The 18,190-nt window shown below is 42.4% G+C and overlaps 1 protein-coding gene and 1 long non-coding RNA gene across 4 annotated transcripts; one reads left to right on the top strand and one right to left on the bottom strand.

The window, feature by feature from the left end:
* Positions 1–1,956: 1,956 nt before the first annotated feature.
* LOC126370662 (zinc finger RNA-binding protein) lies at positions 1,957–17,543 on the bottom strand. Of its 3 annotated transcripts, none has more exons than XM_050015635.1 (20): positions 17,383–17,543; positions 17,048–17,187; positions 14,142–14,317; positions 13,427–13,580; positions 13,048–13,141; positions 12,362–12,485; positions 11,840–12,098; positions 10,620–10,915; positions 10,111–10,230; positions 9,726–9,818; positions 9,195–9,389; positions 8,601–8,680; positions 7,047–7,260; positions 6,519–6,642; positions 5,575–5,669; positions 4,738–4,833; positions 4,270–4,422; positions 3,659–3,754; positions 3,448–3,556; positions 1,957–3,091 (listed from the first exon to the last, which is right to left on the bottom strand). In XM_050015635.1, exons 1-20 carry the CDS (start codon positions 17,433–17,435, stop codon positions 3,018–3,020), a joined length of 2,745 nt encoding a protein of 914 aa, XP_049871592.1. In that variant the 5' UTR covers positions 17,436–17,543; the 3' UTR covers positions 1,957–3,017. The 3 variants fall into 3 exon arrangements, with proteins under 3 accessions (XP_049871592.1, XP_049871594.1, XP_049871593.1); XM_050015637.1 differs by having other exon boundaries at positions 10,620–10,828; XM_050015636.1 differs by having other exon boundaries at positions 14,142–14,314.
* On the top strand, positions 14,485–15,414 carry LOC126370767 (uncharacterized). Its single transcript, XR_007566912.1, has 2 exons — positions 14,485–14,789; positions 15,223–15,414. It is a non-coding gene; the product is annotated as an uncharacterized LOC126370767 (long non-coding RNA).
* Positions 17,544–18,190: the final 647 nt, after the last annotated feature.

The raw sequence follows: 18,190 nt of genomic DNA, 5'->3' as shown, positions 1-18,190 counted from the left end.
CCCCTTCAGATTTTCGAGATATTGCATTTCCTGCTGGAGTAACGTTTTGATGAATAGTATATCTCTAAAACCATTGCATGTGCCCCTGTAGAATAAACATACGCGAGTAGCTCTTAATGTGTGCCCCTTTGTGCCCCAATTAGATTTTAGAAAATATTTATAGTTTTCAAGTTATCGCGGTTTTATGAAAACCCGAAAAAAACATCGCAGCGCCTAAATGAAACAAGGCATAACTTCGCTGAAAACTGTATTCGGTCTTTCTTGACGCTAATAATAACCATACAAAGTTTCAAAAATGTTCATGCATGCGTTTTTGAATAATCTTGCTAAAAGTAAAAACGATGGTGTCATAACTTTGACGGCAAAATACAAGGAACTGGCACAATCCCAGATGTGTAGGTGTAAACCAAAATCTTGTGCCTTTAGTCAAAAATATATGGTGAAAATATTGAGCTTCAAATGTTACGCATTAAGTAAATATAAACAAAAAACCAAAATATGTAAACAACGGCTGGTTATCCGACCAAATCTGAATGACTACTAAAAAGCGACGGATTCATACATATCGATGACCTTCTATAAAACCGCGATAACTTGAAAACTATAAATATTTTCTAAAATCTAATTGGGGCACAAAGGGGCACACATTAAGAGCTACTCGCGTATGTTTATTCTACAGGGGCACATGCAATGGTTTTAGAGATATACTATTCATCAAAACGTTACTCCAGCAGGAAATGCAATATCTCGAAAATCTGAAGGGGCACAGATTTTATTTTTGGGGGCACATTTTGGCACACATATAAGCTATCTGGCCATGCACAGTTTTTCTCTCTCCGATCATTCGTTTAGAATTTTCCTGCTAGAAAAACGTTACCCCAGCAAGAATCGTTTTTTCGATTTTTTTTCGAAACGACAGGGGGCACACATTTTTTATGTGGGGGCACATTTACAGCAGATAAGGCACCAACTATACGTTCTACTCATATAACTCTAAGAGATACTTTCTTGTTGGGGTAACGCACACCCACTAGTAGCATATGCTATTCAATAATTAACAATTAATATTTTTTTAGAATTACCTAGTTTGTATACTGTACTAAGAGTGGACGGATAAAAAAGTGGTCATAACAGGAAATGGGCCCTTACCAACTGGTCACAGCAAAATGTTGTCAAATCCGGAAATAGTCAAATCTAGAAAATGACAAATAAGGAAATGGTCGTTAACTACCTAAAGGGTATAAAGAGCCAGTGGCGACGTCACAGAGCCCGTGGCGACGCCACAGAGCCCGTGGCGACGCCACAGAGCCCGTGGCGACGCCACAGAGCCCGTGGCGACGCCACAGAGCCCGTGGCGACGCCACAGAGCCCGTGGCGACGCCACAGAGCCCGTGGCGACGCCACAGAGCCCGTGGCGACGCCACAGAGCCCGTGGCGACGCCACAGAGCCCGTGGCGACGTCACAGAGCCCGTGGCGACGTCATGCTTGTATGGAGAGCCCGTGGCGACGTCATGCTTGTATGGAGAGCCCGTGGCGACGTCATGCTTGTATGGAGAGCCCGTGGCGACGTCATGCTTGTATGGAGAGCCCGTGGCGACGTCATGCTCGTATGGAGAGCCCATGGCGACGTCATGCTTGTATGGAGAGCTCGTGGCGACTGCATGTATGGAGCTCTTCCTATTTACTTAGCAACGTCTTGCATGTGGAGGATCCCTCCTTACAAGGCAAAGCTGCATGTGAGTTGAGCCCCTACTTGATCATGGTATTACTTGTTTTCTTATACCATGTTGGTGAAGTTATGAGAGCCCTTAGGCTTTCAAACTAGCATTTTTTTCCCACCACACGTATCGTATCATTACGTCGAAAAAAATAACGCTAGCGCTGGTGAGCCCTAAGGGGGTGGTGTATTGAATTTTGCATGGTGGGCGTATGAATAGTGAAAGAAAACTCAAGTATACTGTCATTTTTTATTGACATTAAATATTCAAAGTACAGGTCTATAGATACCAAATGAAATTTTTCATCGATCAAGAAACAAAATAATGTTAAGTTTTCACAGTCGTAGTCCAAGTAACCTTGTAATTTTCTTTTATAATTTCTATCTAAGAGGTTCTAATATATTTATGGAACCTTATTCCTAATAAATAATTATAACATCACACTCATAATTTAACATAGCATTGTGCTAAGCTGACTCCTGTAACAATTATAATTTCAGTAGTCACTCGTACCACAGAACGTGATTACGACAGATCTCATATTTATTTACTATACGTCGCTACACATTGTAGGCGACGGTACACATTTCTATAAGATATACATAAGAAACTATACAACTTACAAAGCTAATAAAACTAGAAAAAGGGTAATCATATTTAAAAACACATTGCTCAGAAGCAGCAAAATAAAAGTGTTCACCGGTGGAACACGAGGAACTAAATCAAGTCAAAATACTGTAACCCTAATAATAATAACCGAAATCTTATCTTGATACTAACCCACATATTCCAACCTTTCAATGACTGTAAAACAGACTTGCACTTTCTTGGATGTACCATTATATCCCTGTCTCTCAATCTCCAATAGACTAATACTAAATTACAATATAATATAGAGCCTAAACTTCTACTTAGTTTTAAAACACTACAAATATCTCGGGACAGCTAACTTTGTGTAGTTTTTGGACAGATCTCCACAAAATAATGCTCAAGTTTCATGTGACCAAAAATAAAGTGTAAATATATGTTACACAACGTTACGTCTGAATGTGAATTGCGAGTCACTATAAAATATCTGAGTTATTGTTTATTTGAATTTCTCTAATCTCACGATGAGGTTGCTTTCTTCTTGTTTTCTGACTTTGGCGTTTGAGCGCATACGGACCCGTGTCGGAACTATCATGGGTTTGGTTACTGGTGGGGTTCAAGCCCAGTCTGATCTGCAGTGGCTTTGGTTGACTAACCACTATACCGGACCACACGAGAGCATTACGGCGAGGCACGGGCGGCAGTAGACACTACTTCTTCACGCCCGAAACGCTATTCTCCGATGCGTCAGTTTTTTCCTCTGTCTTCACTACTTTTCCTTCACCTGTTACGAAAACATTGATCAGTGATATTAATATTTGTACTTGGCAGGCTACGTTCTACGTCTACGCTCTATAGACAATGATACCTAAAGACTGTTGTAATGTAACTAATGCAAATTGGATCAGGGCTAATAGTGTCGTCCCGAGCCACAGCGGCGGCGGACGACGCGACGTAGCGACGAAGCACTCGCCATCCACGCCGGCCGGCCGTCGCGCACTGCGGCCTACGACTCGTCATCTAGTCTCATCATATCCGAACACAACTATATGAAAGAAACACTAAAATTAGTGTTGTTCTTTTTGAAAAAGTTGCTAAACACTAACTTCAAATAGAGAGCTTGAACGATAAAGTACTAACCATTAGGAGTCTCGCCTTCAGCGTCAGTGTTAGAGCGCCTGCGCTTGCGTGGGAACTTCCACCCTCCCGTCGCGTGCTTCACCTTCGGCAGAGGCTCCATATCCAGCACCTGCCACAATCATTCATTGGTCAAAATGGGACATTATACAACACTGCTGTGTAATAACGTTTTTGCAGTGTAATAACGTTTTATAAGAGAACACTAATTTACCTTGTGAATTTGCCTAAATGCAATTTGTCTCAGGAACTGCTGAGCGGAAGCAGTCAAGTCTTCACGTTTCTGCGGCGGCATATTGCCCAGTGCATCCTGAAACGAGGTAATTATGTATTAATGCATGTGGGTGCCGTAGAGCTGTGTAAAATAAACATTGCATAAAGAGACGTAAAAAGAAATGTCGACGATGAATTGTTAAGGACCCCTATAGGGAAAATGTTCGGATTATATCTGTATTAGGTTGACTGAAACGCTATTTTGAAAATATTTCTGTTAATTAGTAGTCTATCGAGTTGGTTCATACACTGAAAATCTATAGGACACTCTGGGAACAAAAGCCGAAATAGTAGTCGAAGATGGCAATCGAAAGTAAATATAATGAGAAACTTTCCACTCTCTCAAAAAAAATATAGATGGCGAAAAGGTTAGTACATATTTGGCGGCGTATGTACGGTCACGAGTACTAATATGTATACATTTTAAAACTATGTCACATTAACATTTTTGACAAATTAAACCGTAAGTCCGACACGACGTAAGATAGTGCGACAGGGTTCCAAAGTGGATACATGATATTGCTCATGACTGTATGTGTCCCCGGTACTTACGACGAGCTCCTTCTCGCAGGGGTCCCGCAGGCCGGGCCCGTGCTCCAGCAGCAGGCCGCCCGCCACGGCCTCCATGACGCGCCGCAGCGCCTCGCCCGGCGACAGCGCCGCGCCCGCCGACTGCATCACGCCCGACACCAGCAGCTCCATCGCCTGTAGCGTTAGCATACTAAGATGAGCAAAATACCTCGCAGTGGCACTAAGTTTAATGGTGATTTAGTCATTTAGAAAAGAAAAGAGAAACAAAAAACGCAACTCCTTCAGGTACACAAAAACTCACGCCTGTAACCCCTAATGGGATGGGCAGAGCCATAAGTAATCAAAGACAACTTGTTTGATGCCAAATCAGAAGGCAAGGGATCAGCCTATCGCCTGTAACAGATGTTCTCTTTAAAATATGACAGTTGACCTGGGTGTTTGAGTAGTATTAATTAAATATTTGATAATGTTAGAAATCGCTCCACTTACGTATGGGTTGAGCGGCGTCCAGTTGGGTATGCGGCGGCAGAGATCTCGTAGAATCCTGATGATGATGACGCACGACTGCAGGCTGGCGGCTCTAGCCTAGACACAGGACAGCGTGTGAGACGGCGCACGGCAGCCGCGGGCGCCGGGCGCCGCCGCGGGACACAATTTATTGCTCCACTCTTAGCGGCAACGCTCAATTATACTATGATTATGGGCAAATGTAATAAAAGAAACAGAGCAATAAATGTGGTTATACTTTTTAGAGTATACATATCTCCGCCTGCGTTTCCTCATACCTCCCATTGGCTTACGAAGTGCGAGTGGAAACGCAGCTTCGAATAAAACACATAAAAGCACTTGTAGCCACATGTTCATGGGGGTTAAATCGTTTCAAACTTGATTAACTTAAAAAAACTACTTTCAATGGAAAATAAATCAAACATGTGACTAATAAATACGTGCGCACTCCAGCGGCAATGACGATGTTACCGAAAGATTTTTAATTAATCAGTAAAGTTTTACAAAATATTTTGAAATTTCCACCTTTATGTCATTGCGACCGAGACGAACTGTCGTATAATAACGGCGATATGGTTAACAACGCTCAATAGGCTTCGTGAGTTTAGAGAAGCGGCGCGTTTCATCGTTTAGGACAACAAGCAACTAGAACAAAACACAGAGCACTGAATATTTTTCGTCGACTATTTGTCTAATCGCTGGCAATGCTTATAATAACGGGATGATAATTCGTGCTGGTTGCTCGCGTCCTAGCCGCGTCTCGGGCGCACGCAGGGCGGGGTCGCTGGAGTGCGCAGCGGTATAAGGTGGCTGCGGTACCTGGAACCACTTGGCGTGCCGCAACGCGGCCAACGCGTCCAAACACTTCTGCCGCGGGAGCACGTCCTTGTCGTCGCGCTTTACCTCGCCGCCCTCTAGCGACAACAATACAAAGGGTGTTTGACCATCACTGCGACCATCAAAACGGGGCAAACATCATCGGGGGAGGAGCCAGCCCTGGCGGTGCGGCGTTATTGACTCGGGGCGCGGCCGGGTGCCGCCGCGCACCGCGTCCCGATATAACGCGCGCCGCCTGCGAGCTGGCCCGAGCCGAGCTCGCGCCGGCACTGCCAGGCTACCTTGCATCCCTCGCCGCTCGAATTAATGCAAATGTGCAAGAAAAAATATCGGAAAACTGGTAGCAATCTATCGAACTAAACAACTCTGATCATGATAAGTACGGTGGTGAAGATTATCATTGAAAAAGTAAAATTGAGTTTAAAGATTTAAAGAGTTAAGAAATGAAAAATATAAATATGTTTATAATAATAATATAAACGTCGTGTTTGCTCCGTTTCAGATAGTGATCATGTGACTATTGTGCACATGGTCAAAAATCCTTCAGCTCGCCGCCTCTTAACCTATCCACACCTAAAAATAAGCACTCAACACATGCCCGAACGGGCGATAAACTTGAACAAATTATCTTTTTTTCCATTACAATATAAAAAATATTAAGTAAAATACATACAAAAGTAAATATTCAGTCTAAGGCTTAGATAGTTTGTTCTGGCGTTTCGTCGGGATAAGTCTACGAGTTCGACTACCAATTTCAGAGTTTAGTCAACATCAACATGGAGAGTAAGTGAGCCTCTCGGGTGTGAGGTAAGTAACCCTGTAGTGGGATATAATATAAATCTAGGAGAGTGAAGGTGAGTTGAGTGAAATTGGCGTCGTCGACATCGCTGTGGCCGCGGCCGCGTGGTGCACATGCCGTGTGTTACCTGCGGGCTCGCGCATGACGGCGGACGTGAGGCTGACCACCACGTTCACGTTGCCGTCCGACACCTGCACGGCGCCCTCGGCCGGCTGCAGCTCCACCTTGTACTTGGTTTCGTCGCCGGGGCCCTATCGTATATATACAAATTATACATCCTGTTTTTTTTTTTACCAATCGAACACGAACTTGTTAAGTCTATTTAGGGCTTCAGGGACGTTAATGTCGCTGTCGCAGAACTAGGACAATGCATAACGTTGCCATACAGTGAAAACATTAAGATGTAATAGTTTTGTTAGTACAATTTTGCACGCTATAGACACGCTAATTTTAATCCAGGTTACATTTTTTACCCAGGATGTGTTTAGAGGTTTTGTTGAAGACAATCACTTCCGAAAGAGATTTTACGACAAGTCCCTTTAAGATGTTCACTACAAGGAGACGATATTAACGTCAAGGTCACACGTCGACGCGAGGTTGCGACAACAAGCGTGTAAGTAGGAAGTGGCGGACCATGGCGCCGCGTCGGTGGTACCTTGAGTTTGGCGAGGTGGTGCGGCAGGTCCGCGGCCACGCGCTTGAGCAGCGTGATGGTGGGGCGGTCGTGGCACAGCACCACGAGCCGCACGTCGCGGTCGCCGCGCAGCAGCAGCCCCTTGGCCAGCAGCCCCACGCGCATCACGCCCTTGAGCGCGCGCGCCGCCTCCGCGCCCGCCGCGCCGCCCTCGCCCTCGCACACGAACGAGAACCTGCGCGGGCACACGGGCTGATGTGGGACAAGGCACACGCGGCGCTCCACACCGGGAATTGGTTGGTAGCTCCATCAAAGACAATATTACAAACAATATTAGACATGTCTAAAACGAATAACATCACAACACGTCTGCATTTTCTCGTTTTGACGTGTTAATAAAAAGTATCGCATTTGGCTAGATTGTCTGGTCTATTATATCTATAATCTTCAACCTTTTAAAAAGAAGTTCGACAACAAGTATCGAGCGCACGCGCTTAGTTGAAGCAATTAGTGAATGATTAAACCTTACTCTTGAAATAACCTTACTCCCCTCTGTATTATACCGATGGATTTACATTCGTTATTCAAGAAAAACTTTCCTTCATCAAATTGCCTCAATTAGAAAACATTTATATTATATTCTGTACCTGGTGACATTTGGTCCTGTAGGCTCTGCACAGCAACCGCGCGGGGCGAATAACATCGAGGATTTCGACCAATAGACACAGCGAATATTATTTACGTCAATAGACGTCGTACGGCTATTCTTCTTCTATCGTGTGGGTTGTGAGGTGAATTACCAACTTCATCAACCCTGGTGTCAGTTTTTATTGAGCCGCCAGAGGACATGGCTCATGTAACGACTACTTACTTACATCAGTAAGTAGTAACCTGGACCAACGGCTTAACGTGCCTTCCGAAGCGCGGATCATCTTACTCACGGCTATTGGTTAGATGTAATTCGCGCCGCCGTGCCGCGAGAGCTGATATAATACTTTTAAGGGGTTTTAAGATTATATAACAACATTACATCTACTAAACTTCTAAACTACTCTATAGAACTAATCAACTAAACTACGGAAATAATTACGACTAGATACTTATACGTGAGATGAGCAACTCACGGCTTCATTTGGTTATCCTGATCAAGTTTTTCAACTTTAATGTCCTGGCGCGCGGGCAGGGGGATATTGCTTACTTCTCTCCTGTCTTCAATAAGGTCTCTCTCTTTCTTTATATGCTCTATTTTAACTGGCAGGAGCGGATAGCGTGAGGGTTTGCGCCTTTTGCTGTGTACAGTGCGGTCAAGCAACGTGTAGCCCATTCAATAGCAAAAAACATCAAAACACGACGGAAATGTTAAAAAAAGGTGAAAAATCATATTGGCTAAGAGACATACATACTCATGAGCTAATAACGATAGTTTGAATGATTAGTTACTCGGTAAAATAAACACGTAATATGTAATAATGTACAAATAATGCTAATGTGTAATAACGATTACTCCACCGACTCTTGTCGGCGCAGCTCTTAAATAAAGAGAGAGAGAGAGAGAGGTGTAATAATGTGACTTACAATTGATTATCTCGGCCGTCTTCTTTCCCTTCTGGCTTGTCATCCTTCTTGTCGTCTGCCTTCTTGGCCGCTGCTTGACCCTGTAAACAATGTGTAAATTATAATTTATACAACATTTCGTCTTGTCTACAAAACCAATACTAAATAGGAAAAAAATCTCTTACATTTTTTGTAGCTAAAATGGGACAACTATTTCAACATATAAATTCTTGGGTGACATAATATCACTTAGTCATCGTATCAAAGATGGCTCTGCAAGTCGATTTCTGATTATTTGGTTCATTTCTGGTCTATATCCCTAAAGGCCCAATAGGAAATTATGGAGGTGAGTTTATGTTTTCGCTGCGTGGGTGTGCTACCGCCATATGATGTTACGGGGTACCGAACTAGGCATAGTATCCCTCTAGCTACAAGTTGGGAGTGTGACTAGGGCTCGAAGTTCCAACGGTGTTACGTTTGAAGTTGTATTGAAAGTTTGTTAGTGCGTTCTAGGTAATCTGCTTTGAATGATAAGCGCCATCTGTTGTATAAGGGCGGAACTAGCTGGTCAACTAGTTAGGTCCGCTACATGTAAGTATATGTGTCGTATCGTACCTTGGGCTTGCCCTGTTCCTGCAGCGCGTCGGAGAGCGACTTGAGCGCCTTCTCAGTGTGCGAGACGACACGCTGTATGTCCTGCAGCTGGTGGTCGGGCGGGTACACCTCGGCGTGCTTGCCCAGCACGTGGCGGTCGTCCGACGTCTCCGGCCGCCGCCCCACCGGCCCGTAGCCCATACCCATACCCATGCCCTGAAAGACAATACAATCACATAAGCACGATCGCACTGTGGATGCATTCAGTAGGAATTCGAACATGTGGCTCTAATAACAACTTCCGTAAGTAGCTAATGCGATCAAAGGCGAAGGACTCCCGGTGATGACTACTTTGGTATTTAAAGAAAATGAATATAGCATACAAAATCTTATAAAAATTATTGTAAAATACATTGTATTATTTACATTAATAGCGAATAAATAAACCATGACAACGCAGGGAGGTTACGGCCGCGGACGACCGCTATTTTTGTTCAAATTATACGCCGCGGATTGTACAGGCTAACAGCAATGTGTATGTGGTGTACTCACGTGGTGCATGGCGTGGTGATGCGGCGGCGGGCCGCGCCAGCCCCACGGCTCCATGCCGCCCTCCCAGTACGCGCGCTCGTCGTCCTCCATGCCCTGACATGCAACATTCATACATTGTTACACGATACTTAAACACTTGACTCTTCAAGACAAGTCCGTTGCCTCACTACTCTTAGAGTGCGACCGAGAGGTGGGTTCATACGAACACCTTGCCAAGAAATTACAATGTGCAATCTTTAACATTTGGACGCCAGCATTAGAACAAATACTTATAGTAATTAATTACAACATGTTAGTTTCTTAGGCATTATTATTCAGCCCAATCTTAATAACAAGAGTTAGGCAGAAATCATACTAACTTAAAGACGCATAATTGTATACTTACGTCATGCATGCGACGCCTTGCCCAGAGCTCGTCGCGCGCCATCATGCGCTGCGCTTTAGCCTCGGCGATCTTGCGCTGATGCATCGACGGCTTCACCTTCACTTCCAGGTCCGGTTGGACCTACACCACAAACGTCATACAATCAGCAAACACTCGTAAATACACGGCAAATATTGTTAGTATGGATGTTGTGTATCCTCATTATGCCATGTCATCATCCGGCGGTCGGATCTCTTGGTAGCCGTGAGGCCGCCAGGCTCGACAACCGCCTCAAACCTTTTACTAAGTAATCATTGGATCAGTCGTTAATAACCCTAAGTTTAAGACAGGCTATAACGGGAGCGTTCAGGGGGCGAGATTTCTGGTAATGTTCAAGTTGTTTGCGCCCTACCTCGGAGAGCCCAGTACCTACCTACTACCTCGTACGTAAACCATTTTAGTAATACACCAACATCCCAATAGTTCTGAATTGTTTTAGGTGCCTTGGAGTTAGAAGACCGTAGACTGACCTTCTTCTTGTACTGGAGACGATGGCGGCGGCCCTTCATGTGCATCTCCTTGGCGTTGGGGTCGTTGAACTTGCAGTCACACAGTTTACAGTTGAAGGAGAGCGCCTTGCCGTCATCGCCGCGGATCTCTTCAATGTAATCCTGGCCGACGGGCTGCACCTCGGGCTCGGGGTCCACGTCGTCTTCCTTGTCCTCGCCCTCAGCCTTGTCTGCAGGGGTATTGTTGGTGTTCACCGTACTCAGCCCCCCCGATGCAACGAACGCGATCTTGGGTGTCCCCGCCACCGTCTTTTTCGCTGATAAAGTCAAATTTTCTCTTAGTGACGTGTTTGTTGTTCTGATTGAAAGGACGCCCTTGTTGTGAGCCTTTTCTACAGAATTTTCAAGATGTCAGCTGATCAGCGGCTACGATTCAGCTTTGAACATCAATCATAGATAAAACAAAACTAATTTAGAGCCTTTTTCTACTAATTAGTGTGACTTTAGTTTCGTTCTGAAAACCAGTTTCAGAATATTCAATAGTGATTGTTCGTATAAAAAAGGCCCATAAGATTCACACTCCATATCTGTACCGAGTGCCGAATTTTTTTTATATTTTTTTACGACTTGAGAGAAAATTTGACTCGCACAGCAACGGCCGACTTATCGCGATGGATACAGATATGATACTGTGGCATCAGGGGGTTCAGCACAGACGCAAATACGTCCTCCACTCTCGGAGAGCATATTTGTACAGGAAACATTAAACATTCATTACGACCTCAGACCACGGGAAACGACGAGTTCTAAACATAAACGTGTATAAGGTAAGACATTCAAGAAGTATCAAACTTAGATAAACATATCTAACATCAAATGGAGGACCCATTCCACTGTTTCAATTCCAAATCAAATACATTCTGAATAAGTCGTACATCTTCATTTAGATGCCCTAAGGCCTGGGGCTTCACCAATTAAGAGACATGTGTTTTAAATAACTAATAGAATTTCATTAGTGACACGTGAAGTGTAAATAACGAAATTCTATTAGTTATTCAAAACACATCCCAACCTGTTAATCTTCAGGTAAGGTAAGAAACCCCCTGAGAAATGGGATAAAGCTAGGGAGATGTGTATTGAAAACACATCTCTCCGCATTGGTGAAGTCCGGAGAGGGAGCAATGTTATTCAATGAGGAGTAGAACAGAGGAGAGATGTATGTGTAGGAATGGGTGTCTCACCGCCGCCGAGCTTGGTGGGCTCCGTGGAGGGGATGGGCTTGCCCAGCATGGTGTGCAGCTTGACGACCTTCTGGTGCTTGATGCCGCGCACGTGCGCCGCGTAGGCGTCGGCGCCCGTGCAGGTCACGTCGCACAGCTCGCAGCGCAGGCTGCCGCCGCCCGCCGCGCGCCCGCTGGCCGCGCTGGCGCCCGCCGCCGCCAGCTTCACGGCCGCCTCCTTCTTCTTGTGCTTCTGCCCCTCCAGGTGCTCCTTGTATGTCTACGTAATGCACGTATCACCTCATTACAGTTACAACGTAAGACCGAATGTTCTTTTGCATGAAAAAAGGCAGTATTTTAAAACAAAATTTGAATTAAAACAAACTGAAAGATATTTTTTTAAGCAATTGACCACCTGCCTGTACAAATCAGTTGGATGAATTCAAAAATCCTAAACATTGTATGATCAGCTGTTATCCTAATTAAGCATCAGAGAATAATAGTTAAATTACAAAGTAATAAATTATAATCTAGTGTTGTTACCTGAGGACCGGCACAAGAGATGCGGCAGACATCGCAGTAGTGCAGCTGCTGCGCTTTAGGCGGAGGCTTCGGGCGCCGCGCCTGGCCCGCACCTACGCCGCTCTTGTTGTAATTCTTCCAGCCGCTACACAAACACAATGACTTTTAAAAAACTGCAGTAGAAAGATTTGAACAAACAGCTTAGATAGTAAAAGTAGTAGTAAGTAATATTATTCCACTGCAGCATGCAGCATTATTACAATGCAGCATCATTAGAGTGGCATGTCTCATATCTCTTTCGTACGAAGTTATATACCGTTACTGCGAAAAAGACATATATTTCGTCTCTTTCGTGTTAGACGATGTAGGTACTAAACGTGAGATAGGGGTATATAAGCGACGAATGAAGTTTAGACGAATTTGTATCTTTCTCGCCACCTTCGATCCCCTCAAACCTATCTCTATTCATTATCACTGACTCATCTCTGCCAGTTACAGGACATAGGGCAAATCACTTTCATACCAAATTCTTAAACCCTGTGGCATTTGCCACACTCTAGGAACTTCTTGCAATTTTCAAGGCTAGAGTGAATAGGCATTTGATACCTACACAAGCGTGTCCCATATTAGGCCACACTGTCTCCCACCATGCACTTTTGTGTTAAAATGCAAAAATCAATAAAAAAAATATATAAAAAGCAACTTACCCGCCACCGCCAGTCTTGTTCTGTTGCGCTACATACATGGTAGCGGCGTTGTAGAGAGCTGTATCATACGCAGTGTTGCCGCGGTTTGTAGTCTCTGTAACAACAGCTTTAGAGTCAATCACATACTACTATTATATTCTGTATGTATTCTCTTTTTTACTTTATTTACGTTAGCGATATGTATGAGTTGAATGTTCAGTGAATCAACCAATGAAGTACAAATTAAGGTGTACAACAAGCAGAATTTCTTAAAAACATTTGACTACTTTCGACACATAAGATGCACTCTGCATATCAATGACTGAATGTTGAAGTTACTATTAACAATTTCAGTGCTGCACATAGAAAAAGGTGTTCTGACCTTTAAAGCGGTACTCACGTTTAGGCGTCTGTGCGGCAGGCGCGGTGTAGGCCTGCGTGGGGTAGGAGGCGGCGGCCGTGGTGGCCGTGTACACGCCGCCGTAGGCCGCCTTGGCCGCGCCGCCCGCCGGGCGCGCGCCCGTCTGAGCCACGACATGCGTGTTATGACTATGCTATATACAATAATTAACGATTAATCACATTATACTGTTCCGCAGCTGCGCAAGGATTATCATGATCTGGGTGCATATTACGTATAACTTTTCTTTAACTCAAATTCAAATTTTCAGTCCACTACAAAAAAGTCCTTCTGTATGAAACAACCAAAATAAAAATCTCTTAGTCGATTCGCACCGCGGTTCGAACCGCTTGCGGTCCGTAACGACTATTATCCCTTTAAAATGAACAAATGTATAGGTAGATGGTATACACAAACAGGAAAATAAAACAAAATAGTGCAGTGCTTATAACTGGTAAGCCAGACTTGGCAGATAGCCAACATAGCCGGCGGTTCACCTTTTCATCTCGTGTGATTGATGTTCAGTTTGCTGTCACACTGTATGGTTTTGGCTCACATTATTTAAGAGTCTTGTGAATAAAAATCATGTTGTACTGAACACAGATGAAAAGATATCTATACATTTTGTTTTTTTATTTTTTTACTCTAGAACATTTTCAAGAAAGTCATTTAGAAAGTAATAGACTGTATGTAAAGATAGGAAACAGAAACAAACCTGAGCATAAGTAGCGGGCGTGGAGTAAGCAGGCTTGGCGGCGCTGGTGTCGTACTGCGGCGCGGGCGGCGCAGCCGCGGGGTAGGCGGCGGCCGCCTGCTGGTAGTACGCAGACTTGCTGGCGTCGTACGCCGACGCAGCCGCTGCCGCCGCATGAGCGTGCGCGTGGGCCGCTGCTAACCAGAATACATCAATTATTATAACACATGTAATATTATTATTAGTTTATCTTGCAATGGATGTAGCTCTGAGTTCCCAAATTGGGATATAGTCGTGAACTTATGTAAATATTATAATATATATAGCTGCATTACTGTATGGTCCTATTACACCGCACATGTTTAACCTTTGGTCTGTGTGTGATAAGGATCCTGACTACCCCTCTCGTATGTGTGTGATTAGGATCCTGACCCATAGGACTGGTACCTATTTTTACGTAATTATCCACTCTAATTCTATCGCAAAAGGTTTAATGTTGTGTTTTGAACAAAATTGAATAAATGATCTATCATAGACAATCATCATTCGGATGAAATGTTCAATAGTTCCGCTAGAAAAATCGGTTGAAATTCCGTCTCGACCAGTGATACTTCAACTACCAAAAGTGAATACTAAAAGTGAAAAATAAGCTGAAAATTGTTAAAAAAGGTAAGTAAATGTTCAATTTTATTATTTTATATGTATTGTAGTGTCAATTTTTATAAATTATAAGTTCTCAAAGTGATTCACTTACGAATTATATTAGTTCAAAAGTAACCTACAGATCTCAAATAACTTTTCGTGTTTTTCTTTGAGTTATTCTAAACTTACGCCTTGTTTATATACCTCATATTTTATATTATTTTGAAGGAAATTTTATGGAGATTCTGAATATCAAATTGCTTTGTATGAATAATTCATAAATATTTACCAAAACGTAAATTATTGAAACCATTACTAAAAAATGCACACACACACACGCAAGTAAAAATGGCCGACACTGTGTACGTACACATGTTTTCAAATTTACTATGGCAAAACCGTTATTTCTGAAATACAACTTACAGGATGATCTTTTACTAACTTTTTGTTTTTTTTTTAGATAAAATGGATTTAACAAATCCTTCAGCTCCGTCAACTTCACGGCCTCTTATCTTTCCAGGCGACGCCACAAGGATCACTGCACCCTTATTAGTGATAATACGGCTCTTATAAGAATAATATTTTGGTCATATAAACCATAATAAGAACAGTTGTTTTTGATTGTATATGAATAAATGATTTAACATGTAGATATCTATCTCACAATCTAACTAAAGTGATATCTAAATAATAAAAAATATACCTATTAGACATATTTCATTTTCACACCTTACCTGAACAAAAATAAAACATCCTATGTATGTGTCAGGATCCTAATCATACACAGACTACCGTTTAACAAACGAGTCAGGATCCGTATCATACACAGACGACTGTTCAACAACCGAGTCAGGATCCGTATCATACACAGACGACTGTTCAAGAACCGAGTCAGGATCCGTATCATACACAGACGACTGTTCAAGAACCGAGTCAGGATCCTTATCGTACACAGACGACTGAATGACGAAATACACACACACAAGCGCAGATATTACTGACCGATTTTTTTGCCATTCCAAAATTTTTCGTCATATTGTTTTCATAAAATTGATCAATATAAAGCGATAAAAGTATGTAGTGTGATATGTCTTTACAAAGCTCTATTTTTCTAGTTTATGGTCATATCCTTTGATTTTGACTATGACTTTTGGCACAAACAATAATTGACTGCATAATATTGGTGCAAGTGAATTTTTGATCAAACTTCGTATTCAAGCAGCTCGTATTTTATTTACAAATAATTTCGAGGCTTGTGTTATTGTTTATAAACAAGGAAATATATCTAGCTTTAGTAATCAATCGCTTTATTATAACGTTCCATGCACAAAAAGTGAAATTTACATCATAAACTGAATGCTGGCGAAACTCGTAAAAATTTTGGAATGGCTTCCACAGACAGGGGGGTAATTTTTTGACAGCGCTGCCACAGACTAAAGGTTAAGGTGTCAGCAACATCAATTAGTTCACGTGTTACCATCCAATCATGCACTCATGTATCAAGTTTAAAATGGAATGTCTTGTAAAATTAGTAGTATGTGCGGTCATAGCAAGAGATTGTACATCTCTTGGTCCTTCGTACCGGATTGTTTTGAACTTTTCAAAATATATTAACATAGTGTTAAACAGCCTATAGTATGTGTCTCACTGCTGAGCTCAGGCCTCCCCTCTATCAACTGGTGGGGGTATGGAGCATACTCTTCACTGTAGGTTGGTAATGTTTTATTACAGCAAAAAACTAGGACAAAATAAACATGCCAAAATTACCAAATATATCCAGTTCAATATGTATTGTATGACTCATATTGTGAGTAGTTCCTATTCACTGATTAACTGTGATTCATGTTGAAACAGCTGATAATGCTTGAATGAAGTGTTAAATTAAAACAAGTACCTACCTATTATGAGTTTTTTATTATTTTTAACCACTTATACATGCCAAAAACAGCACTCACTACTTTTTTTGTAAATCTAGATTAACTAAATGACCACGAACTGAATCCCGTTATAATCACCTCTGTTCATAGTCTTGTTATCTTCTATCATCCTTGCAAACATGAGATTTTTGAAACTAATGTGCTAATTATTGCACATTTTAATACAATATACCTATGATTCAGAGCAGATAACGAGGTGAAATTCAATTATAGGTACTGCGGCGTGAGTATTGATTTTACGGTAACCTCATTTCCATTTGGTAAAGTACGGCCGCAATCAATCTAAAGGAATTTGTTGTATAAACATCGGACAGCCGGAATTTAATAACTAGATGATCTGATTCGCACCTTGTGTGGCGGCTGCCGCCTGGTATGCGGTGTCGTAGCCTGTAGCCGCGGCGCGCTGGGTGCCGTACGTAGCCGCAGTGGCCGCTGGCGCCACAGCGTACCCTGTCTGCCCTCCGTATGCAGCGCTGGCGGTCGCCGCGCTAAAAACACATCAAAAGTCATAAACCTCACATTGCTGCTAAATTTTAGCAAATTATTACGATCAATACATACAAGACGCCATTTTGTTTAGATGAGAAACATGAGCACGCACAAGATTGCGTTTCAATCTTTGGATAATCATTATGAAAACAAGCTTATTGATAACAGAGAAGATAAATTAATAAATAACTTACCCGTACTGGGTTCCTCCGTGAGTAAACCCAAAATAATTATTTGCTGCCATCATTTACCAATTTTTCCGCGTTGAAACAACAGAGACGCTTCGGGCGGAAAAGAAAGGCCGGCGTTTTGTCTTTGGCCAATATGGCGTTTAGCCATAGACATTTTTTTTTTTGTTTTGGTTTTCCCCGAACAAGTTGGGCAAGTACCATTATAAATGCGTTTTTATTTAATATTGTTTTTTTTTTTGTATTCTCGTTGACTTGTATGTACAAACTCTTCAAAAATATTGTTCCACTGAAAAACAACAATAAATATGCAATAATTCTAAACTGAGACAGTGGAAGACAAGAAAAGACCTTTGCTTGGCATGAAGTTTTTTGTTTTGTTGGTACCTACCTCAGTTGGTACCATGGGTGGGTTTGGTGGGTGGACTCTCAGGGCCCCCAGAGAGGTATTACATCTATCCACCAAATTTTCGTCAATCTCGAATTTTTATTCAAACAAAAATCGACCTTATTATTACTGCCGTGCGATCGTTATTTTTATTATTTGTAGAGTGAAAGCTGATTGTTTATGGGTGATCGTGGTTTTACCACGGTTTTCCCAAGATCAGCATATGTCCCTACAAATAACGATCACAGTGCAGTAATAATAAGGTCGATTTTTGTTAGAATAAAATTCATGATTGACGAATGTTGGATAGACGTCATACGTAATATCTCTCTCAGCCTCAGGGGTAGACCCCAAGGGGTAGTAGACTCACAGAGAATATAATCACTGTTTACTACATTTATATAATACTTTATTTAAAAAAAAATA

This window comes from Pectinophora gossypiella, chromosome 11, assembly GCF_024362695.1.
Source record: "Pectinophora gossypiella chromosome 11, ilPecGoss1.1, whole genome shotgun sequence".
Classification (NCBI taxonomy): domain Eukaryota; kingdom Metazoa; phylum Arthropoda; class Insecta; order Lepidoptera; family Gelechiidae; genus Pectinophora; species Pectinophora gossypiella.
Note: the sequence above shows the minus strand (reverse complement) of the source record. Positions and strands in the feature narration are given on the sequence as shown.

What these genes read in the sequence shown, in the direction of transcription:
- LOC126370662 (XM_050015635.1), bottom strand. Translation starts at nt 17,435, where the DNA reads ATGATGGCAGCAAATAATTATTTTGGGTTTACTCACGGAGGAACCCAG. An exon ending in GGACGCCGCTCAACCCATAC is followed by an intron (nt 4,423 to 4,737) that starts GTAAGTGGAGCG and finishes CTAACGCTACAG; the next exon opens with GCGATGGAGCTGCTGGTGTC. An exon ending in CATTTAGGCAAATTCACAAG is followed by an intron (nt 3,557 to 3,658) that starts GTAAATTAGTGT and finishes TGATTGTGGCAG; the next exon opens with GTGCTGGATATGGAGCCTCT.